Source organism: Myotis brandtii, unplaced genomic scaffold (genome assembly GCF_000412655.1).
Source record: "Myotis brandtii unplaced genomic scaffold, ASM41265v1 scaffold131, whole genome shotgun sequence".
NCBI lineage: Eukaryota > Metazoa > Chordata > Mammalia > Chiroptera > Vespertilionidae > Myotis > Myotis brandtii.
Window position 1 is genome coordinate 3,017,256 of NW_005354632.1, and position 25,378 is coordinate 3,042,633.

General features: G+C 34.7%; 1 protein-coding gene across 10 annotated transcripts in view; it reads left to right on the forward strand.

Moving 5' to 3' along the window:
- The window catches only part of ST7L (suppression of tumorigenicity 7 like), a 136,289-nt gene that overhangs the window by 29,751 nt on the left and 81,160 nt on the right, over positions 1 to 25,378 (forward strand). For 9 of the 10 annotated variants that reach the window (XM_005860001.2, XM_005860003.2, XM_014534585.1 and 6 more), the window contains 5 exons: positions 3,903 to 3,975; positions 4,890 to 4,992; positions 16,835 to 16,985; positions 17,317 to 17,409; positions 22,918 to 23,057. In XM_005860001.2, the coding sequence (XP_005860063.1) occupies positions 3,903 to 3,975; positions 4,890 to 4,992; positions 16,835 to 16,985; positions 17,317 to 17,409; positions 22,918 to 23,057 (560 nt within the window). Of the gene's footprint in view, positions 1 to 3,902; positions 3,976 to 4,889; positions 4,993 to 16,834; positions 16,986 to 17,316; positions 17,410 to 22,917; positions 23,058 to 23,687; positions 23,801 to 25,378 lie in introns of those variants that run through there. The other variant, XM_005860002.2, reaches the window with a different exon arrangement.

Genomic DNA, 25,378 nt, shown 5'->3' on the forward strand with positions numbered 1-25,378 from the left:
CAGGGTTGCTGATTGGGGCCAATTGGGCCGGTTGGCCGTCGCAGTGCACGTCATAGCGACTCGTCATTCTGTCCTTTCGGTCGCTTGGCTTTTATATATATATAGATATTTCCTATGCTGTACTTTACATCTCCAAGACTAATTTTATAACTGGCAGTTGATACTTGTTAATCCCCTTCACTTTTTCCTCTCATTTTCCCTAACCCCCTCCCATTTGGCAACCATTAGTTTGTTCTCTGTATCTATCTGGTTATTTCTGTGTTTTTGTTGGTTCATTTATTTTGTTTTTTAGATTTCACATATAAGTGAAATCATATAGTATTTGACTTTCTCACTATGCCTTATTTCATTTATGATAATACTCTAGGTCCATCCATGTTGTAGCAAATGGCAAAATTTCTTTCTTTTTTTATGGCCAAATAATATTTTATTGTATACTAGTGGCCTGTTGCACAAAGATTCGCACAATAGGCCTTCCTTCCCTTGGCTGCCGGCACCGGTTTTCCTCCAGCACCCAGGACCCAGGCCTTTGATCCAGCCGCAGCAGCGAGGCTTGGCTTCTCTGCTCTGGCTGCTCCCAGCTCCTCGAGCGGAGGCCAGGGCTGGCTGGAAGCCTGGGTCGCCGGGGGCCACTCCTTGAGTAGAGTCCAGGGCGGGCTGGAAGCTTGGCTTCCTCCGTTGCCAGGAGCAACCCAAGCCTCCTGCTCGCCCCAGCTCCATGGCCACTGCCATCTTCAGTCATCTTCAGTCTTCGCTCAGCGCCTGATTATGCACATTAATTGCTATCTTTGTTGGGTTAATTTGCATACTTATCCTGATTGGCTGGTGGGCATAGCAGAGTGACATCAATTTGCATATTTCTCTTTTATTAGTGTAGATACTATGTATGACATCTTTATCCATTTGTCTATTAGTGGACACTTAGGTTGCTTCCATATCTTGGCTCTTGTAAATAATGCTGCAGTGAACATAGGGGTGCATATCTTTTTGAATTAGTGTTTTGGATTTCTTTGAATAAATACCCAGAAGTTGGATTGCTGGGTCATATGGTAGTTCTGTTTTTAATTTTTTGAGGAACATCCATACTGTTTTCCATAGTGGCTATACCAGTTTACAGTCCCTCGGCTTCTTTTTTTCCACCTTCTCTCCAACATGTATTCTTTGTTGTCTTTTTGATAATAGCCATTCTGGCGGATGTGAAGTGATATATCATTGTGGTTTGATTTGCATTTTGCTGATTATTAGTGATGTTGAGCATCTTTTCACGTGTTTGTTGGCCATCTGTATGTCTTCTTTGGAGAAATGTCTACTTAGGCCCTCTGCCCATTTTTTAATCGAATTGTTTTTTTTGATGTTGAGTTGTATGAGTTCTTTATATATTTTGGATATTAACCCTTTATCAGAGATATCTTTTTTAAAGATCTCTCAGTCACTAGTTTGCTTTTTTGTTTTGTAGATGGTTTCCTTTGTGGTACAAAAGCTTTTTAGTTTGATGTAGTCTCATTTGTCTACTTTTGCTTTTATTTATTTGCCCTCGGAGATATATTTAAAAAAATAGTAGTAAGTCCATTGTCAAAGAGTTTATTGGCTATATTTCCTTTTAGGAGTTTTATGGTTTTAGGTCTTTAATCAATTTTGAGTTTATTTTTGTATATGGTATAAGTAGTCTGGTTTCATTTTATTGCATGTATCTGCCTAGTTTTTCCAATACTATTGTCTTTACCCCATTGTATATTCTTGCCTCCTTTGTCATAGATTAATTTGACCATATAAGCTTGGGTTTATTTCTGGGCTCTCTATTCTGCTCCATTGATCTGTTTTGTGCCACCCAAGACCATACTGTTTTGATTATTATAGCTTTGTAATATATTTTGAATTTAGGTAGCATAATACCTCCAACTTTGTTTTTTTCCCCTCAAGATTGCTTTGGCTATGTGTTTTTTGTATGGTTCCACATAAATTTTAGGATTATTTGTTCTAGTTCTATGAAAAATGCCATTGGTATTTTGATAGGGATTGCATTAAATCCATAGATTGCTTTGGGTGATATGGATTTTGACAATATTAATTCTTCCAATCCATGAGCATGGTATATCCTTCCATTTATTTGTGTCTTCTTCAATTTCTTTCATCAATGTCTTATAGTTTTAATAGCAGAGATCTTTTATCTCTTTGGTTAAATTTATTACTATGTATTTTATTCTATTTTTTTTTTAAATGTGTTCTTATTGATTTTTAGAGAAAGAGAAAGGGATAGGAATAGAAAGTTAAAAACATCGATGAGAGAGAAACATCATCGATCGGCTGCCTTCTACATGCCCCCACTGGGGATCAAGCCTACAACCCAGGCATGTGCTCTGACCGGGAATCGAATCATGACCTCCTGGTTCATGGGTCAATGCTCAACCACTGAGCCATACCGGCCAGGCAGTATTTTATTCTTTTTGATGCAATTATAATTAGGCTTGTGTTCTTAATTTCTCTTTCTGATAGTTTGTTACTAGTGTGTAAAAATGCAATAGATTTCTGAATATTAATTTTGCATTCTCAGATTTTACTGACTTCATTTATTAGTTTTAATGTATTTTTGGTGGAATCTTTAGGGTATCATGTCATTTGCAAATAGTGACATTTTTACATTTTCCTTTCCAATTTTCTTTTTATTTCTCTTTCTGTCTGATTGCTGTGACTAGAACTTCCAATATTATGTTGAATTATGTTGAACTAGAGGCCTGATGCACGAAATTCGTGCAAGGGGCTCAGCCCTCGCAGCCACGGCGGCTTGCCTCTGCCCTCGCAGCCCCGGCTTCGTCCAGAAGGTCGTCCAGAAGGATGTCTGAAAGGTCGTTCAGCTGTCCGGTCTAATTAGCATATTATGCTTTTATTATTATAGATACGTGTAGTGAAAGTGGACATCTTTGCCTTATTCTCAATCTTAGAGGAAGAAAAAGCTTCCAACGCTTTGTTATTATGATGTTAGCTGTAGTTTTCATATATAGCCTTAATATTTGGAGGTGTGTTCTCTTTATCCCCACTTTGCTGAGAGTTTTTATCATAAATAGATGTTGAATCTTTTTAATGCTTTTTCTACATCTATTGATGTCATCAAATGAATTTTTGTTTTATTTTATTTTATTGTTTATCAAATGAATTTTTATCCTTTGTTTTGTTTATGAAGTGTATCACAATTGATTTTCTATTTTGTGCATTCTTTAGGAAATATTTATATAATTAATTTTATTATAGTTCCAAATTAATCTTTTATTTTATAGCAATTAAGAAAATGTAGAAAATGTAAAATCATGGGGAGAAGAAAAAATTAAAATCACCCATGGTTGTATTACCTGTATTTAAATATTTCTATTGTTTTTTGAATCTTAGTTTTTCTATCTGAATAGGTAGAGTTTTTACATAGTAGTTCCAGCTATACTATGCCTTTCCCCCTGAATAGTATATTTTGAAAGCAGATTATTATAAACATTTGTTGAGTACTTTTTACCACTATGCTGAGGGCTTTCACAGACATAAGTTAATTTAACTTCTTCCAGAAAAGTACCATTTTTCTATTTTGAGAAGAGAAAACTGAGGTTAAAGAAGTTGCTTATAGAAAAACAAAACCTACTCCTATCTCACTGCAATTCGCTACATGTATTAAACTTTTATACTGACTTCTGAATTAAAGTGTGACAGCAACACTAAAAAAAAATTGCTAGTTCAAGAATGCATAGCTAGTAAATAGTAGCATCAAGATTCGAACTCAGGTCTTCTAACTACATGTCCACATGCTTCTAGTACTACTAGTATATTATAGCTGTTGAATTTGTCATATGAATTATTTTTATTAAAAATTGTCTTGAGATATTTTTGGTAATTCTTACCTAAACTGAAAATTATTATTACAGATATAAGCCTTCCAAAGTCAGCAGCAATCTGTTATACAGCAGCACTGTTGAAGACAAGGACTGTTTCAGATAAGTAAGTAGTTATGGGAACTACAGTAATTTAGAAAGACTGCTGAACTCAGTATTATGTTTGCCATCCACTGACTTCGAGCAATGCTCACTTTCCTTTCTACTTCCTTCTGAATAACCTTGATCTTAGGAGACTCTGAGACTTCTGACTATGTGTAGTGGAAAGAGCAAAGTAAACCTTTCTTAGAGCTGAAGTAAACCTGGGCTCATATTCAAGTCTACTATATGCCAGGTGTGGATCTTTGGGCAAGTTAATCAGTTTGAGACTCTTCCTCATCTGTAAAATAAGAATAATAGTACTGTAGGGTGGTTCTGTGAGGATTACATGTGCTAAATGACTAAAACAATGCTAGACAGAAAGTACATACTAGTATAGTACACAGTAGCTATGATGATAATGATAAGATGTGTGATAGGGGAAACAATTTCTTACTCTCTGTTCTGAGATTATAATTCTGAATTGTTCTGTATTCCTTGCATTTGTGGCTGCCTTTAACGAATTTCACTTTATTCCACAAATAAGATATTCAGAAACCAACCAAAAGGTTGGTTACTTTAGATTACTATTTACATGAATTAAAATGGAGTATTCACAGTCTGTTTCCTTTTCGTGAAAATTTGATAAGAATGTACTTCTGTTTTGGGAGATTCTCTGGATATCCCCATGTAGCCTTTCATATTTTATTCTCTTTCCCAAAGTGTGCCTTAAATGATCTTCTTCTGAAGTCTTTCGTTACCTAAATTTGAAGGTTTCCATTTCTTATGCTGCCTTTATTATATGTTGGACCAAGGCTTTAATTTGATGTTTAGTAGTTATTTGGTTTTGTCTTTGATCATCACCAGAAACTCTGATTAGATTATGATCTAAATCCATATTTTTTTTATTATTCATTTCTTAATTTTGTGGTTTTCTTACAGATTCTCTCCAGAAACAGCCTCCAGACGAGGTTTAAGCACAGCGGAAATTAATGCTGTGGAAGCAATTCATAGAGCTGTGGAATTTAATCCTCATGTTCCAAAAGTGAGAAACTTGATGATAAAAATATTACTTTTATTTAAGTTTATCAAACTCAGGACAGTGTACAGACCAAAGTTTTGGTTTTTCGTCTCCATAATTTGAGTTGGAATTGTTTTAGTCCACTATATTTTGATGCTTATTATTCACCTTAAAGGAGATGTTAAAAGTTGCTGAGAAAGGCGGGTAGGAACAGTAGTTCACTATAGGCTTTGTAATTGCTGTCAAAATAGAATTTGAAATTCACTTAGCTGTTCCTTCTAGTATAGTTTTAAAGAAGTAAAATGGCTTGGTCTTAAAGATCATTCATTTTTTAGATCATTAAATCAAATTTCCTATTACTGTGAGAGCTTTTTACATCTAAACAGATGCCTGGGTTTTGAACTATGGCTGAACAGACAAAGACTGAAAACAAATAGATTAAAGTGATCAATGATAGGAAATAGATTGTACAAGTCCCCAGAAAAACTGCTGAGTTGATGTTTATTTGGTCCCATCTCATTTGTCTTTATAATATGCACTTTGCAGACATACAGATTATTGGTTAATCTCTGTGTGTTATCACCCATAATTAAATTTTGGGTTTTAAAAACAATGTCCCTTGTTAGGCAGTATAGAATATTCAGTAGATGTATTTATGAGAAAATGTGAATTATAATGACTTATTTCAGTATAATGTATGTTGATAGAATTTGGAGGCTAATAAACATTAAAGAGATTAATCTCTAAAAAATTATCTCCAAGAAATGAAAGTTGTAAATCTGTTAGAGTGAGTAAAGATAGAGTCAAGAAAACTACTGAAATCTAAGAATGAGAGTCAACAAATATTTATATTACTCTCTTACTAAGTGATACTGGTCCCATACATTTAAATAAAATTTTTATTATGAATTATAATACACATACAGCAAAGTTTATGCACAGAAATGTGCATCTTAATGATTTATTATAAAGCAAATTAGTGGAAACTACCTCTTACGTTAAGAAACAACACTGCCAGGCCCCAGAAGCCTACCTGACTGCCCTTCCAAATTACTTCTTCGCTCTTACCTAAAGTTACCCATTATTCTGACTTTAATTGTGTTCATTTCCTTCTTTTCTTATATTTTTGGTTTATACTTTTTGTTGTTGTTGTTGGCTGTATAAAACAAGGAATGGTCCCTCTTCTTTTTATTCTGTGGAATAATTCGTGTAAAATTAAAATTATTTCTGCCTTAAACAACTGGTAGAATTAGCTGATAAAACCATCTGATTGAGAAGGATTTTTATTATAAATTTTATTTATTTAGTTTAATGGTTTAATTACAAATTCAGTTTCTTCAACCATTCTATAACTATTTAAATTTCTTATTTCTTTTTTGTGTTGGTTTTGGTGAGTTGTATTTTTCTAGAAATTTACCTCATCAAAATTTTTAAATTCATTGGCATGAATTTTCATAAAATCCTTTTATTACCTTGTTAATATTTGTGGGATTAGTTATAATATCCACTTTTACTCTTAACACTAGTTACCTATTTTTTTCCTCAACCAGATTCTCCAGGGATCTATCCATTTTATTAGGAGCAAAGAACTGAGCTCTGGCTTTGTTGTTTCTCTCTACTATTTGTTTCTGGTTCATTCATTTCTACTCTTTATGACCTCCTTCAACTTTCTTTGGCCCTATTTTATTATTTTTTATTTCCTGTATCTTCTTACACAGGTATTTAATTCATCAATATTCAGCATTTGTTCTTACTAATATATTTTATTTAAGTCTGTAAATCTCTTTCAAAGCACAGTTTAACTGCTTACTATGTATATTTTTGCATAATTTAGTTCAAAATATTTTTTACATATTTTAGCACTTTATTAAGAATAATTCCAAATGGGTTATGAAGAAGACTTATTCATTTGAGTTTGACAAGTTTTCCAAAAACTCTTAATGAAGTTATGTTCACCAATAAACAATAAAACATCAGCAGAACTATCATACCAGTATACTGGGCAAAGAATAAAGCTGATACCAAAAGTAACATGCAATATAAGAGATACAGCATAAAGAAAGATAATCTGCTGGGTATTAAAAATCATCTCAAGCCCAGCTGGTGTGGCTCAGTGGTTGAATGTTCACCTATGAACCAGGAGGTCACAGTGGTTCGATTCCCCGACCGGGTCCACGTCCAGGTTGCGGGCTCAATCCCCAATGTGAGGCATGCAGGAGACAGCCAATCAATGATTCTCTCTCATCATTGATGTTTCTCTCTGCCTCTCCCTTCCTCTCTGAAATCAATAAAAAAGTATTTTTAAAAATCATCTCAATATGAACTCTTTGCTACCAGCACAGAATTAATTAGCTCTTGAATCCAAACCATGCCAAGGTAAGCTTGGCTGATGGAAGCCAGGAGTCAATAATGGGGGTAGAAAATAAGTTCCCCAGTGCAACAGATCTCAATTGTGTTTTGGAGCATTTCCCTGGCTGATACAAGCAGTATTAAAAAATCTTTCTGGGCCTTAGCCAGTTTGGCTCAGTGCATATAGCATTGGCCTGTGGACTGAAGGGTCCTGGGTTTGATTCTGATCAAAGGCACATACCTGGGTTGCAGGCTTAATCCCCAGTAGGGGGCATCCGGAGGCAGCCGATCAATGATTCTCTCTCATCACTGATGTTTCTCTCTCTCCCTCTTTCCCTTCTTCTCTGAAAATCAATAAAAATATATTTTAAAAAATATTTTTGGCAAATGATATAAATAGTCATTTTACTGAAGAAAACACATGAATAGCTAATAGGCACATTAAAAGATACTCGGCATTATTGGCCATTGAGAAATACAAATTAAAACCACAGTATGATATACTTGATACCCACTAGAATGCCCATATTATCAAAGACTGGCAATACTAGCTGTTGGCAGGAATGTGGAGAAACTTCATACATTGCTGCTGTACATGTAAAATAGTATGACTACTTTGGAAAACAATTTTGCAGCTAAACATATGTACTTACTGTATGACTTATCAATTCCATTCCTAGGTATCTACACAAGAGCAATGAACACATATTTTTATACAAAGACTTGTATGCAATTGTTCATAGCAGTATTGTTCACAAGATCCAAAAATTTGAAATAATCCACACAGGTGAATAAATAAATGAATTGTGATATATCCATAAAATGGAATACTTCTTAGCATTGAAAAGGAACAAAATATAAATACATACAAAAATAGATAAACCTCAAATAAAGGAAATCAGACACAACATATTGTATGATTCTATTATATGCAATTTCTAGAACAGGTGAACATGTAGAAACAAAAAAGCAGATCACTGGTTCCCTGGGACTGGCGGTGGGAGTGGGGATTGATTGCAAACAGGAACAAGGGAACTTTTTGTGGTGATAGTTACACAACTGTATAAATTACTAAAAATCATTGAACTATATATACTATACTTACATGGTGATCTTGTTATATGTGAAATATACCTCAATAAAACTGTTAAATATATATGTACACATATATAAAAATATATAATGTGTATATAATTTAAAATCATTTTTATTTATAGGTAGAAATTTACCTGTTTCCCCCCCAACTTTATGTCACAGCCAGTTGACAATTCAACTCTATTAAAATATCCAGCTAAGTATCACCTTACATTATTGTTTGTGGATAGACATTTTAAGCAGGCTGTTATCAAACAGGATAATATCCCACTTAAATAACACTAGTGTTATATGAACTAGAAGAGCTCTGGAATTTGTGGCTGTCTGTGTTTGTTAGGATTTTACAAGTGATGAAGTATGTAAAGGTTCTTTCCCCGCCTCCAACCCCCCTTATGGTCTCTATTCCTAACTCCCAGCTACAGCCAAGCAAACATAAAGGCTTTATGGGTTTTATCTTCAAACTTCAACTGTGGGTCATAATTTATTTAACTTAACAAACAGTGACATTCAAATATATATATTAAATCTTTTAATCTTACAAATTTATTATGCAAATTTGTCAAATGTTATATGAATCTTACCAGTAAAATGACAAAGGATAAAGCTGTTTTAGCAGGAAACATTTTTTTGGCAACTTTCCACATAACTACAACAGAAAGGCTGTAGGTCTAGAGCTATGCAATTTGTTAAAGCTGGAAACTATTAGATGTGCAATAGAGAAAGATCACATAAATCTCTTCAGGCTATGAATTTGCTTTAGATATTTCATTAATATTGATTGCCTGTACAGATTTTTTTAATCTACTGAGTGAATTTCAGTGTACAGTAACTATAATAGTAATAGTTAAAAATTAGAACAGTATATTTTCATGGTTTTTGACTTGTTCTTCATTACCTAACTATGGCTTTGGTTCAGCAAACATTTTCTTTTTTAGTCACCAAACAAAAAAGGGATTGTTTATCTTTAAGCAACTATAGAAATGGTCAGATTTTTTATTTTACAATAGAAAATCTTTCATATCTTTCAATGATTTCACAGCATTCTATTTCAGTCATTCTGATTTCTCATATTCTGTATTATCCCACCATCAAGGACTTTTATAAAAAGTGTTCTTTTAATTGAGATAATTCACATATGACAAAACTCACCTATTTAAAGTACATATTTCAGAGGTTTTTACTATCTTCACAAGGTTGTATGATTATCGCCACTATCTAATTCTAGATCATTTTCACTACCCCAAAAAGAAACCCTGAACCTATTATCAGTTACTCCCCATTCCTCCCTCCTCCAATCATTGGCAACCACTAATCTACTTTCTGTCTCTATGGATTTGGAATCATACAATATGTGGCCTTCCATGTCTGACTTCCACTTAGCACAATATAGCGTGCCATGTATCAATACTTCATTTCTTTTTATGTCTGAATAATATTCCATTGTATGAATATACCACATTTTATTTTTCCATTTATCAATTGATGGACAATTGGGTTGGTTCCACTATTTGGCTATTATGAATAATGCTGCTATGAATATTCAGGTGCAAGTTTTTACACGAACATATGGTTTCACTTCTCTCGTATATATACCTAGGAGCGGAATTGACAGATCATATGGTAATTATATGTTTAACTTTTTGAGAGACGGCCAAACTGTTTTCCAAAGTGGTTGTGCTGTTTTACCTTTCGACCAGCAATGTGTGAGGGAGGCTCTAATTTCTGTGCATTTGTGTCAACACTTGTTATTGTCTGTCCTTTTATTATAGTTATCCCAGGAGGTGTGAAGTGGTATCTCATTGTGGTTTTGGTTTGCATTTCTTTAATGATTAATGATGTTTAACATCTTTTATTTCTTTTTTTTACTTTTTTTTTTAGCCCCCCCCCCCCCCCCCCCCAACATCTTTTAATGTGCTTATTGTCCATTTGTGTATCTTTTTTGGATAAATGTCTATTCAGGTCCTTTGTACATTTTTTAAAATTTGTTTTTTAATATAGAAGGTATTCTTTAGCATTTTTATTACAGTAGGCCATCGAGGTTCTTGCTTAGTATGGTCTAAAACCATTGTGAATCTCCATAGTTAAAAATACAATCACATCATGCAATTTCACCCATGAAATGTAAACATGAGGCTGGGTCAGGAACTTGCTGAGATGTGGATGTTGGAGAGCCAGCGAGGGCTATTCATTAGGTAAGTTACTCACACGTGTACACAAGCCTTGTGATTCAAATTTGTGCCCTAGCAAAATGTTGGCTTTATAAGTCATGGATGTTTAGAGATAGCCAGATGATTGAAATTGAAAACATTAAATCCATGAATGTTAGTGAGCTACTCTTTGATGTAATTGTTCTTAGTATGACACTCCATGTGTCTGGTTGATAAGAAATTGAAGCCTGTAGGACAGTGATGGCAAACCTTTTGAGCTCGGCGTGTCAGCATTTTGAAAAACCCTAACTTAACTCTGGTACCGTGTCACATATAGAAATTTTTTGATATTTGCAACCATAGTAAAACAAAGATTTATATTTTTGATATTTATTTTATATATTTAAATGCCATTTAACAAAGAAAAATCAACCAAAAAAATGAGTTTGCGTGTCATAGGTTCGCCATCACTGCTGTAGGATGACACTTGTCCCATTCATCATAGAAAATACTAGCTCTTTAGCAGCAGGCTTACATTTCATTGGCCAAACTACCTATATTATAGCAGCATATTTAAAAGATAAGAGGGAATCAGGCACCTTATTGAGATTCTGAGTGGCATAGCAGTAGTAAAAGGAGAAATGGGGAAGTGGTGTTGAAGTCTAGGACCCAAAGTTAGAAAACAGGGAGGCCATACTGTGGCCTAGGTGAAAGAGTTGAGAAGTGAAATGCTCACCCACTGAGATGCTGCTCTGTAGGACCATGTGGAAAGGAGTTTTCCTGCGGCTAATGTCCTCTCTAGCCTCCCTTCCATCTCCTTCCAGTAAAAGATCACTTTCCTTTGCTCCTGAGGCTGTTAGGTAGTATTCTGTTTTCAGTTTATTAATAGAGAATTTGTTTACTTTCTATATGGGAACCGTCCCTAGTCTCCCCCCTAATACACACCCATGTGGACTTTATGCATTCGGCCTGCCTGTCCAATCTCATAGAATGTGCACTGAGAAAACTAATTGCAGAGATAAATTGGTTCTTGGTGTGCATGACTGATCAAGGCCAAAGTACCTTAATTTCAGATGCCTTCAGAGAGATTTTTCTTTAACCTGCTTTTAAGAGGAAGATTATAAAGCATTATCATTACTTCAGGTCAGAATTATATTGCTTTTGGTCAAAAGCTGTTGTAAGATTTACAAAGTAGTAGAAACAAAGTAATCTAAAGATAAATTATAAAGATCAAAGCAATTCAAAATTAAAGTGAATTTGAGTATAAGCAAAGGCATGGTTTTAGAGTTATAAGAGAAACCATCAGACCATACATCGTTATGTGTTTTTTATAGCTTCCAAGGTAGCCTTAATTTTTTATATTTTTAGTGAAGAGCAAGAGGCATGAGTAGTTATTTGAGTATATTATATTGTCCATAGTTTAATACTAGTTAAAATTGTTCCAAGCAGTTTCTGATTTATTCTATATATAACCATAAGGTGATTTGGAGGTAATACGTAAGGTCCTGTAGCACATACTAGGTACCGCCCTTGGATTATGTCCCCAACTCTATTTTATTTATTGATAATTTCCAAATCTGTATCTTTTAACTCTGGCTTCCCCATCTATAGACTTGCATTTCTGTCTAGTTATGAAAAATTTTAACTGGATATCTAATAGGTATTTCAGATACTTTAATGTGTCTGCAACTGAATTTTTAAAAATTTAAGTCTCTTCTTCATCTTACTTGTCTTTTCTTAGTTAAATATCCTAATTTAATACTTCATTATCCTTTTCTCTTCATTAAACTTTACTTCTGCCCTTTCCAAATTACCAACTTGTATTGTAACCTTTGAAATGTCTTTCAGATTTAGCCATCTACTCCACCCCCATGGTCACCATCTTGCACCTTCACTGCCTATTCTTTAAAAAATTATTATTATTATTATTATTATTATTATTATTATAAAGTAATGAGCACATTTTACAAAAAAAATCAAAAGTTTGTAAAGTAAAATTTTTCCTGTTTTTCCCTCCCAATTCTACTTCTCTTAAGTAAGTAACCACAGTTTCTGTTTGGTTTATTTATTGCCAGATATTTTCTAAGCATTCTAAATACATAGATACTAGAGGCCCGATGCACGAAATTCATGCAAGTCTAATTAGCATATTATGCTTTTATTATTATAGATATTTACTGTCTTTTTAAAAAATGTATTTTATTGATTTTTTTACAGAGAGGAAAGGAGAGGCATAGAGAGTTAGAAACATCAATGAGAGAGAAAAAATCAATCAGCTGCCTCCTGCACACTCCCTACTGGGGATGTGCCCACAACCAAGGTACATGACCTTGACCAGAATTGAACCCTGGACCCTTCAGTCTGCAGGCCAACGCTCTATCCACTGAGCCAAACTGGTCAGGGCTATTTACCGTCTTTTGCTTGGACTCTTAAAACAGATTCTTCACCCTGGCCAATGTTGCTCAATGGTAGAGCATTGGCCTGCACACCCAAGAGTTGCAGGTTTGATTCCCAGTCAAGAGCACGAACCTGGGTTGCAGATTTGTTCCCTGACTACTCACAAAAATGTTTCTCTCTCCTCCTCCCTCCCTTCCACTCTTTCTAAAAATCATTGGAAAACATATCCTTGGGTGAGGATTAACAACAACAACAACAAAAACAGATTCCTCACTGGTCTCCCTGCCATCAACCCCTCTCCACTCTGGTTATTGCCAAAGTTATCTACTTAAACAGCAAATCTTACTCTGCTAAAGAGCTCTGCTTGTTCCCCATCACCCCCTATAAGATAAGGACCAATCCCTTAAATATTGCATACAGAAGCCCTTCACAGTCTGGGCCCATTGTCTATCTCCAGCCTTACTCCTTGCCACATCTGCCTTGTTCCTTATCTCCAGCATCACTACTTCCTGGATTGGTCATGTCTTATCATATCTCCCTATCTTTGTACATATGCCCCATCTCTTCTCTATCATCAGGTTTCTTATTCTTCAAAACCCTGCTTATCTGTGGCCTCCTTTATAGAAGCATCTTTCTCATTTTTCCCAAGCAGAGATAATGGCTCTCTCCTCTCTGTTCTTTTAGTACCATAATCATACCTTTTCTTTTTGTCTGTATGTCTCCCCCTTAGCAGAAATTCCTGAGTAGCAGTTTGTGAAGAAGATAAAATAAGTCATAATCCTATAATTTCCTTCTTTAAATATATTTTCCTTGAACCAGAAATTTTCCTTATATTTTGAGGGTGAAATTTTATTTTAGTGCCTTATTGGAAACTGAAAAGTAAGGTTTTCTTTGTTTTAAAGTCAAATTGGAAAGGACATTTGGTAGTAGGCAAGACATCATAATAAAAAAATAAGGTAGCATAAGGAAGACTTTTTAATGACAAAGATTTTATATAAACTCCTGAAGTATCATTTTCTAGTAAGCATGCCATGTGTGTTTGATTACTATCCAAATTGTCACTTAGATTATTAAACAGTGAAAATATACATTATAGTTGCTGTTCAAAAAGTATTTTCTTGCTAAGTGGCTATAAAGACAGTTAGTTTAAAACTTCAGGATTCTAAAACTCAGTGAAAATAATTTGGTATATTTTGTCTCTATCTGTAAAATGAGGCAGAATTTTAATAGAAATAAGTTGGTTTAAGTATTAAGCAATTTTCTTCTGAAAATGAGATACTCTCTTTTATGATGGAGACGTCACTGTGGTTGCCTCATTTTCTTTGCTTCCTACTGAAGAAGCTCCCTGTGCACTTACAAAGAGCATAAGCAGTCATGTCAGAGGTCAGCTATTTGAGTCCATTTTCCCACAGCTGCCTGGTGCGAGTGATCTTTTACTGTGTTTTAAAAAAATGGGCAAGGATTAGAGAGGATTAGGAAGAATAGTACCCTCTTGAATATAGGCCCAGGGCTCTAAGGGGAGAAAACCCAACCAGGCAGCAAATGGGCTTTGCTTGACCAGGACACAACCTCTGCTGCATTCCTTTAAGAAACTGAATGGGAAATGTTAAGTCCCCAAACTGGATTAGTAAATAATCTCATAGCTTGTGACATCTGCTAAAGTAAATTGATGAGCAAATTGCATTCTTACACTTTGAGGAGGGGGCCAGCTACATCAAGACTAAGAGTAATTATTCTTTCTTTAAAGTTTCAGCTATATTGAGATATAGTAGTAAGAGTCATTAAAGATAGGCATTAAGCTCAGTAAGTGTTGGAAAACACATTATAAGAAACACAATATAAGAAAATTATTTAGATATATTAATATTATGTATACATATATATTGATTAATAACTTAAGGCTTAAATTTTGAAACAGCTGCACTTTTTTGTTTTTAAGATTCTTCCTGCTTGTAGCAGTTTTACAAAGTGAGTTTCACAAATTCAACTACTTAATTTATGTTGTTTTTCTCATTAGTTTGTGTAACAGTCTGAGGAATTTAGATTTTGAAATGTGAGAATATATATTTTGAGACACCTCTGGCATGTTTCTCTTTATTTTATAACAGAAGTTAATGTGGTTTGGACCTTATACACATAACTTAGTATCAAGTTATTTAAAACTAAAGAGGTGATTTCAAACCTGTTTTAGTAGGGGAAGTGTTTGCAGAAAGTATTTAGCTAACTAAAAGAGTTTGTTTTCAGTTGACCACTTTATATAAATAACCACTTTATGTACAAGTGATTAATTTTGTATCTTCATGTAATTAGTGTAATAAGTTTATTAGTATGATAACTGTGATTATACTGCTTTTGTTATGGATTATAATATTAAGGCAAACGTTTTTTTCAAGAATTTAAGGTGGGATTTAATTTCATCTATGAATAAGAACTCACAGGCTCTAGCTTCTTTAACAAGCATACTCACTAATCCCTCCAGTGCATCTTGTTCTCTTGGCTCAGTGCCTTTGCTCAAGTTGGTCCTGTACTTTGACTATGTCCTCCTGTTCTTCTCTTCATCCCACCCCCAATCCGCCCATCCACATTCCATCCAACGTTATATATTATCAGCTCCAATCCCAAATTCCATCAAGAGGTTTATTTTCAGCCCCTTAAGCAGAATCAATACCTCCTAAACCTAGAATTACCATATGACCCAGCAATTCCACTCTTAGGTGTATACCCAAGAGAGATAAAAACAGATGTTCACATAAAAACTGGTACGTGGATGTTTTGGGGAGTATTATTCAAATAGCCTAAAGGTGAAAGCTACCAAATGTCCATCAAATGATGAATGGATAAACTAACATATTATATGCATACAATGGAATATATTATTCAATCACAAAAAGGAATGAGGGACTGATACACGCTGTAACATGTATACACCTTGAAAACATTCTGCTAAGTGAAAGAAACCAGTTACAAAAAGACCATATATTATGTGATTTTGTTTGTATAGATTTGCCTATACAATCTATAGAGACAGAAAGGAGATTCATGGTTGCTCAGGGCTTAGCGGGAATGGTGGAGTTGAAGGTGGTAACTAAAGAGTACAAGGGTTCCCTTTTGAGGTGATGGTTGCACATATCTGTGAATATTCTAAATGCCATTGAATTTTGTATTTTAAATGGATGAATTATAAAGTATGTAAATTATATCTCAATAAAGCAGTTATAAAAACTAAATTTAAAAATTAATACCTCCTATCCATATTACTGTAAACATTGTTTATACCTCTAATAAAACATGTAGCACAGTCTGGTCATAATTATTAACTTAAGAAATCTGTCTTTCTCATTGCATTAGGAAGTTCCAAAAAATAGAGTGTTTTTTTGTTATTCCCTAACAAGCAAGTGCTTTGCTCTCAGTGAATATAAATTCAATTGAACTTCTTCATAATTAAGTTCCTTCACCTGTAAAATGAGAATGAGAAAAAAATAATTAAATGTTGCCACAAAGTCTTGTGCCCAAACTGTAGTTTCTAGTTTTTACACTTAATTAGTATTTGAAAAAAGTAAATATTTGCTCTTCACTTGAAGTAAATATTTCTTCACTTGAAGTTTCCATTTTATATTTAGCAAGGTCACATATAAGCCATTTATCACCTTATTTTTACCTGTAGGAATAATGTCATTGGAATTTGCTTACAAAGCATTTTATACACATTTATCAGTAGGACCTTAATGTCATTTCAACTAGCTTAATAATGGATTGTTTTTTAAGTAAAACTGACTTTATAAAATAAGAATTTACATTTTTGTGGATGTTTGAATTTAACATAATTTTTCTTTTTTCTGTGGTGTGTCTACATGTGTGTGTGTGTGTTATTTTTCTAGTACTTACTAGAGATGAAAAGTCTAATTTTACCTCCAGAACACATTCAGAAACGGGGTGATAGTGAAGCAGTTGCCTATGCTTTCTTTCATCTTCAGCACTGGAAGCGAATAGAAGGTGCTCTTAATCTGTTACAGTGTACATGGGAAGGCAGTAAGTATTCTTTTCCAAATGTTACCCTGATCTCTCTGACTGTTCACTGCATTCACAGGCAGCCTTTTTAAGTGAGATTGTCTGAGTTTCCATAGGATTTGTTGTTCAGATTGAACTCAGTGATATTAATTTGGTTTATTGGTAGAACAGATGTTTAATGTACTTATATTGGTGCCACATTTAGGAAAAGCAGAATATGTCTCTAAAAAAGAAAAGAAAATGTTATGTGAAAAAATCTATAAAATGTCTTAAAAATAGCTTTGATAGGTAATTAAGATGAATATGAGTCTGAATTGAACGTCAACATGTTTTTGTTTTGTTTTTTCCTCAGCTTTTAGAATGATTCCATATCCATTAGAGAAAGGCCATCTATTTCACCCTTATCCCAGCTGCACAGAGACTGCTGATAAGGAGCTATTACCTAGTAAGTAAATATTCTAGTTTTCCTAAACTTAAAAGTAGTTGTGAGGCCTGGCTGGTGTGGCTCAGTTGGTTGAGCATCATCCCATGCACTGAAAGGTCACTGGTTCGATTCCTGGTCAGGGCACATACCCAAGTTGTGGGTTCAATCCCCGGTAGGGGTGCATATGGGAGACAACCAAGATTGATATGTTTCTCTCCCTCTCCCTTCCTCTCTCTCTAAAAAAAAAATAAATAAATAAATAAATAGCCTTTTTTTTTTAAAGATTTTTAAAAAGTAGTTGTGAGATTGCTTTTCATAGTATTACCCCATTTTCAAAGTACCTTTGGTTGAACTTCAGGATACTGTTTAAATACTATTTTAGCCATTTCTTGGATGTACTTGCATAGTACAATTCATTCCCAAATATTTTTGGAATAGAACCCTGTGTTAGGGGCAGTGAAGGACACAAAGATTAAATATATTAAAAAGAGAGGGCATGTTATAAACATTTAAGAAAGAAATATCAATATTTCACAAAATTTTTTTCAGAAAATAAAGGAAAAAAGAACACTTCCCAACTCATTTTGTGATACCAATCCACAAAAAGACATTATAAGAAAAGAAAACTATAGAACAATATTCTTCATGAATATAGACATAAACATCTTCAACCAAAATTAGCAAATTTAATCCAGTAACATATAAAAAGGATTATACTCCATGACCATGACAGTGGGATTGTCCTCACAAATGCAAGGTTGGTTGGCATCTGAAAATTTAATGCACCACATTAATAGAATAAAGAGCAATAGATTTTAAAAAATATTTGACACAAATCCAGCTTTTTAAAAAAATAAAATAAAATTCTGAACAAAGTAGGCATAAAAGGGAACTTTCTTAATCCGATAAAGAGCATCTACAAAAAACCCACAGCTAACACCATACTTGATGGTGGAAGACTGAATGAATACTTTCTCTAAGATCAGGAAACAAGGCAAGGTTATATGCTCTCACCATTCTATTCACCATTGTCCTGGAGGGTCTGGTCAGTGCAAAATCCCTAGTGGGATTTTGATAAGGATTATATTAAACCTATAGATCAATTTGGAGATCTGCAACTTTCCTCCCTAGACTTCATTTCAAGAAAGAAAAAGAAATAAAAGGCATTCATGTTGGAAAGGAAGAAGTGAAACTGTCTTTATTCACAGATGACATGATTTTCCATGTAGGAAATTCTAAGCACTCCATAGAAATACTATTAGAACTAATAAACAAGTTCAGCAAGTTTGCATACAAAATTCAATTACATATTTATATACTAGTAATGAACAGTCCAAAAATAAAATGTCAAATCAATTCTAATCACAGTAGCATAAAAAAGAATAAACAACTTAGGAATAAATTTAACAAAAGATGTGTAAGATTTGTACACCAAATATTACAAAATATTGCTGAGAGAAATTAAAGAATACCTGAATAAATGGAGAGACATTCCATGTTTATGGAATGGAAGACCCAACATTATTTATATGTCAATTCTCTCCAAATTGATCTGTAAATTTAATACGATCCTTATCAAAATCCCAGCAGGGTTTTTGCAAAAATTGACAAGCTGATCCCAGCATTTGTAGGGAAAAGTAAAGGACCCAGAATAGGCAAAGCAGTCTTTACAAAGGAAAATGAAGTTGGATTGACTACACTTCCCAATTTTAAAAAGAGCAGTCAAAAAGTTAGGAGAAGAACCTGAACTGTGTAGGGTTATAATGCTGAGAGCATTTCTGTCTCGTTCTTGCTCTCAGGAAGCTGGACTCTCAAAAGAATAGTCTATATTTTTTGTCTCAGTCCATATCATCCACTCACTGTTTTTCTCTGTGAACTGATAAATTTCTATTAAACTTTTCTTTTTATGATTTAACCAGTTAAACCTGAAGGTTAGTAAACACTAGTACCATGTTTCCTTATATGATTTAAACCTGTGCCACAGTTTTTACAATTCTGGAGCCATTAGAATTGAAGTCTAAGGAGGAAAATTGCCGTTTCACAAGCCTCAAACTTAATGAGCTGAGAAGTTCAAACAGACAAATGACAATTTAGGAGAGATTGTAGAAGTTGGGTGTGCTGATATTTTTCTTCCAGGGTTTTTTATTTTCCTCCATGCTCTGAGATAGATAAGTTATCTCTTCTTTCTTTGAACTATCAAAGTACTTTGTGTACTTCTTAATCTCCCCCTTCTAGATTTTAAGCTTGAAAGCCAGGATTCTCTTTATTGTCCCTCTATGTATCTCTGTAACAATCACCATAAAATTGATTTTCAAGAAATATTACTTGAATTAGTCATGTTTATTAATTTATTCTTATAAACATGACAAGATCATTATAAGTACTCAGTAGAAATGTTAACTATTAGTACCTTTTCTTCCTTAGCCTGCTCTGAACACCTAAGATGCTCACAGGTTAATAGAAAGACTGATAAACAATGAGTTGAGTGCTGTATGTATGGAATAGATTATTAGGAAGCTGGAATGGGGGATGCCTAGATCTCCAAGGTCAGGGATGATTCCTAAATCTGACTCGGGTGACTTGAGACTTGAATGGTAAATCCATCATATAGCAGGAGGAGCAGGTTTGGGAATAGGAGTCGGGGAGTAAATGAGTTCAGACTTTGAGTATGTTGCACGTATTACATCTCACCTATATAGACACATATACATGTTCATTTAAAATGAAATATTTTATTACACAGTCATAATTTTCTAGGCATAAACGAGATCACTAAGGGAAACTATAGAGTGAGAAGTAAACTAAGGGTGGAACCGTGAGGGCACAAAAATGTCTCAGGAATGAGTGACTGATAAGGAGTCTGGAAGGCTCAGTGTGAAGGAGTGGTCAGAGAGACAGGACAAGAGCCAGAAGCAGATATCCTAGAAACTAAAAGGAGGAAAATATTTCCAAGTGAGGAGGAGTATCTGAGAGATTAAGTAAGGTACGTAATTACTGAGAAGAATCCATTGACTTTAGCAATTAGCAGGTCATGGGTGAGAAATTTTCTTTCCTAGGATGGTGGTGGTAGTAATTATTACTGTTTTTCCATTTTAACAGGAACAAAGATATTTAAGGCAAAGAAACATATTTTTAATTATGGAGCATCAGTATTTAAGAGTGTATTATATTAAGCTAATACATTTAGCCTAAAATAATGTCCCCCAAATCATCACAAAGGTTGCCTGATATAAGGCCAACTTTACATAGTAATTATATGACTAAAACCAGGGTTATTATCATGTATTGTCAGAGCCATAGGCTATAAGAACAGACAGTTCGCTTCTTGGCAGCACTTTATTATTTCTAGGGTGCGACTCATATGCAAATTCCAGGGATATATTATATTGTGTGTTCTTAGAGTATTTTTTTCTGTCTCTGATTGTGGTAGAATGAACACATTTTTAATAATGTGGAGTTCTAATACTCAGGAGTACTTAATATTTTTTGTTTTCAATTCTCCTTCAACCTTGATATGACTTACAGCATTCTGGAATTTGCTATGAGCCTCATAAGTTCAGACTTGAACTATTCCCTTAGTTCACATAGCTCTTTGGTTGTCTTTTATGCCTCCTGATAAATTTTTCTCTACAAGCCAGTGATGAAATTTGAACTTACTTCCAAGGGAGTGTTTCTGTACTAGTCATCCATTATATTGATGTATTAGCTAAACATTGACTGAAATGAATCTATAGAAAGCAATCAAAAAATAAATAATTAGGTCTCTTCTACAGTATAAAAATCTCATATTTTAGGAAGTTATCTTAATAAAGCTATATAGTTTCCTACCTTATAAAGTGGGAATAATGTCTGTTTCTTAGTAATTTATATTACTTTTACATTAAAAGATATAAAAGTAATATAAATGAAAAGGCAGTTTGTAAACCATAAAATGCTGTACAGTTTAATTAATATTAATTTTGCTGTATCTCAAATGATAGCAATTATAGTAGCCATTGGTATACTTACCAATTGGTAAGTATTTTTTCCCATCTTTGAGAATACCATGGTTTGGTTCTCGTGGTTTGCTGGAAGAGGTTGGCCTCTCATGGCTGAGGGATGGGGCATAAGGGAATGCTATTTTTTGGGTGCTGAAAGCATAGTGTTGTCCACAGCTTCTAATGTTTATAATTTTTTTTTAAAGTCAGATTTGTTGTGCTTTCACTTCAAACATGACTCAAGGCTCTGGAAATTTTTTGGATTTTTAATGAGTTTGGTTTTGGGTCTATACTTTCTGAATATAGTATAGAACCTAAAAATATCATGTCTACTGAAGGAAACTTAGGTGTAATATGCTCTGTGAATCATTATGTTTAAAAAAGTGAAATTTATAGCTGACCTTGATTCAGCACTGAATTAGTCATCCCTTACTTATGTAGGATATTACATTAGGAATTCCTCGGGTTTGTGTCCAGCTCTGAGCAGTCAACTTCCTGGACTAATGAAGTCCGCAGAATAGCTTTTAGTTCAACAGACATTTATTTAGCACCTACTGTGTGCCAAGCATTGTCATAGGCTCATCTTAGCATTGTTATACAAGTATTTTCAAATTTCAAATAAAATATAAGTACTTGAATACTATTGGTAATGAAATACCCAATTATTAGAAAAGTAATACCTGAGTAAATGTTTGAATGTGGTAAAATAAGACACAGGATTTCACTTATGTCCAGAATCCTTGGGCTTTGGTATTCTAGTTCAATTTTTATACTGCTCAATGAGATGCCACATCTCTATATATAAAAGCCTAATATGCTAAGTGTCCGACCAAGTGGTTGACCGACCGGTAACTATGACATGCACTGACCACCAGGGGGCAGATGCTCCGACCAGCAGGTTAACTTGCTGCTGGGGTCCAGCCAATGGGGACTGGGCGAGATAGGGCCAGACATGCCCTGGAGCCCTCCCCGGCCACCGGCCCGATGCCAGCCAGGCAGAGGGACCCCACCTGTGCATGAATTCGTGCACCGGGCCTCTAGTATAGAATAACTGGGTGAAATAAATAACTGATAGTTTTGGAAAATCTCCAACCACATCTCTGTCTCTTGATCTCTATACTCCCCTCTGAGTTCCCAAAGAGCAAGAATTATAATAACTTACATTTATTAAGGGCTTACAGTGTTCATCATAACAACTCCTTAGCAACTAATAGAGGGTTTAGCAACTTATTCAAGATCACACAGCTAATAAGTGACAAAGCTCTTTTTCAGAACCACCTCAGCATGACTTTACAATTAGTGTTCTTTCCCACGATGCCATCCTATTCCCAGTGGCCAGCACAGTCCTCTGGCTATGTGGATACCCTATGGATACTGGAATAAATAATGGATAACTTTTTTCTACCTTGTTTAGCCAGAGACTTATTGTTCTTTTTTGTTTTTTAATTAATTTTCTTTTTAGTTTTAGAAAATAGATTTTGCTTGAAAATATTAAAACTGGCTTACACTCTAGTCTTAAATAAAATCTACTTCTGCCTTTTCTCCCTTGCAGCCTTTCATCAAGTATCTGTTTACCCAAAGAAGGAGCTTCCTTTTTTCATCTATTTCACAGCAGGACTGTGTTCTTCTACAGCAATGATAGCTCTTCTCACACACCAGTTTCCTGAAATCATGGGTGTTTTTGCTAAAGCTGTAAGTATGATCTCAAGGACTTGTGTAGAGCATTTGTAAAACACACAAAAAACCATCTCTAATGTGTTTGTGCTAAACCAGTTGTATGGTGGATGATACTTGTTATAGTAAATTACAGGAATTGATTTGTAAACTTGCTGCCATAAATATGTCAAACACAAGTTTTCGGTGATTTGAGCTATATTTTTGTTGCTTAAAAGTTTGAAGAAAACAATGGCATAACATTATAAAGTTGGTCTTTGTAGATCATGTTTGGTAGTAAACATAGCACTTGTTACTAGCTAAAGAATAATCCAGTTCTTTTAAATGTATTTTCTTGGCATTTAAAAAAAATTCCTATTTTATAAACAAGCCATTTGATTTTTCCATTTAAATGAAATTATTAGTTCTAAGTATTTGCTGAACTTTCAATTCAAGAGTGCGACTAAGATGGAGAATAAGTAAGTAATATGGGACAGTTAGGACATTCACACTGGGCACAGATGTGCCTCTTTACTCAGAGGTTCTCCCTGTTATAGTATCTGCATGTTCTTATTGACCTTCCCCGCCCTGGAGTGTAGAACCATGTGTAGACCTTTATTTTTATTTTTACCCTTTGGTTTTGAACTACTTCCCCATTTCCTTATGCAGGTCCAGGAAGTACTTGAGGACTGATTCTACAGAGGGTCTCCCATGGTTATTTACTCTTCTACATAAACTTATAAATTACTATCACTGGCTCAAAGTAAAATTACCAAAGAGAATTCTTGTTAACTTTCTAAGCCTTTTAAAAAAATGTGTCTTTCTTGTACATCTTTGCATTTTTACCAGGTAATAAGAGTTCAAACCTAAAAAGAAAATGACGATTCATTTATTCCCAAATAGAAGAGCACTGAGAACCATAGAAACACTAGCCCTTACTTGGTAATGTGATTTCAATATTTTTCTCTAAATACCTCCATTCGAACTCCCTGTTTCCTCACAATTTCTTTTCCTGCCTTAAGAATAGTTTGTTCTGTGCCTTAAAGATTAGTTGGTTTTCTTCTGGCACCAGTAGTAAGAGCACTGGTTTCCCTTTTCCCCTGAAGGTCAACTGTATAATGTGTTAAGTTGCCACTGGCTGTAGGCCTAGGAGTCTGAGACCACACTTGATTTTGGGACAAGCTTGAAGAAGAATGACTTTCTCTGTTGTTCAGGGATTATAGATATTTGGGTTGGAAGCTGACTATCCTCTTTTCTTTTGGTGTAAAGAGGAAGCTTAGTGATTATACCATAACTCTGTTGTATGCAGTGGTGCTGATTGAGTGAGTGCATCTCAAACTGAAATGACCTTACTGTGTAATCTGGCATGGAAAAAATGGCCTAGAAAGGGAATCCCATCCATTTAGCAACTGGAAAAAATATGCAGCTCGCATTTGAGACCATAGGCAAGCAATGGGAGAGCTACTTCAATACTGGGTTTGTCTCGGGGCAGTGGGAAGGAGGTGAATTAGAGCGAGGAGGGAGATGTACAGTCTGGAGTAGAGATGTGGCAGATGTTAGTGGTGTACTTCCATGAGGCACTGGCTAAAATTAATGTGGAGTGTACTCATCATCAGCTCTGTCCATTGGTATTAGTAGATAGTGTCTGCCTTTATTGAGATCACGGATGTACCAGAAGAGCCTTGAAGATTGCATAGCACAAGCTCCTTAGCACTCTTCTAGCAGAGTCTGAGAATGAATTATGATTTTAAAGTGGAAGCTCCTTTTTTAGGCCAAAAGATATTAATTCACAATGATTCTGGTTGATGAACAACGAATAGGCATTTATTTTCTATCTTCTGGTATTTGTATAGTTGGTGATATGTAGTGTGAAAAATGTGCCCAACAGCAAACTTTTACAACCAATCCCTGTGGTTTTCATATATATGTTTTAAGTTCCTAAAAGCTAAGTATTTACTGAAATTACCTGCAAACCAATATTCAGTATGCAGCAGTTTTAAGGGCAGGTTCCATTTAAGAATAGATGGAAAATGATTGTGGTATGGAAAGTCTCCAGCGTATAGACATAACCTATAAATGACTAAATAGCCAGCCAGCCAGAAAGAGAACAAGAGGCTCACATCCTACATCTTCACCACTTAATAAAGTTTGTTCTATGCACTGGGAGCATCACCATTGATGACCCAGGAGCTTGTTAGAATTGCAGAATCTCAAGCACCACTTCAGACTGCCTGAATCAGCATTTTAACAAGATCCCCAGGCCATCCTATATGCATATTAAAACGAGAAGCCCTGCTCGACTTTACCCCCCAAAAGAGGATTTTAGAACACCTGGTTAGTACCACCTTTTCAAGGTAGAG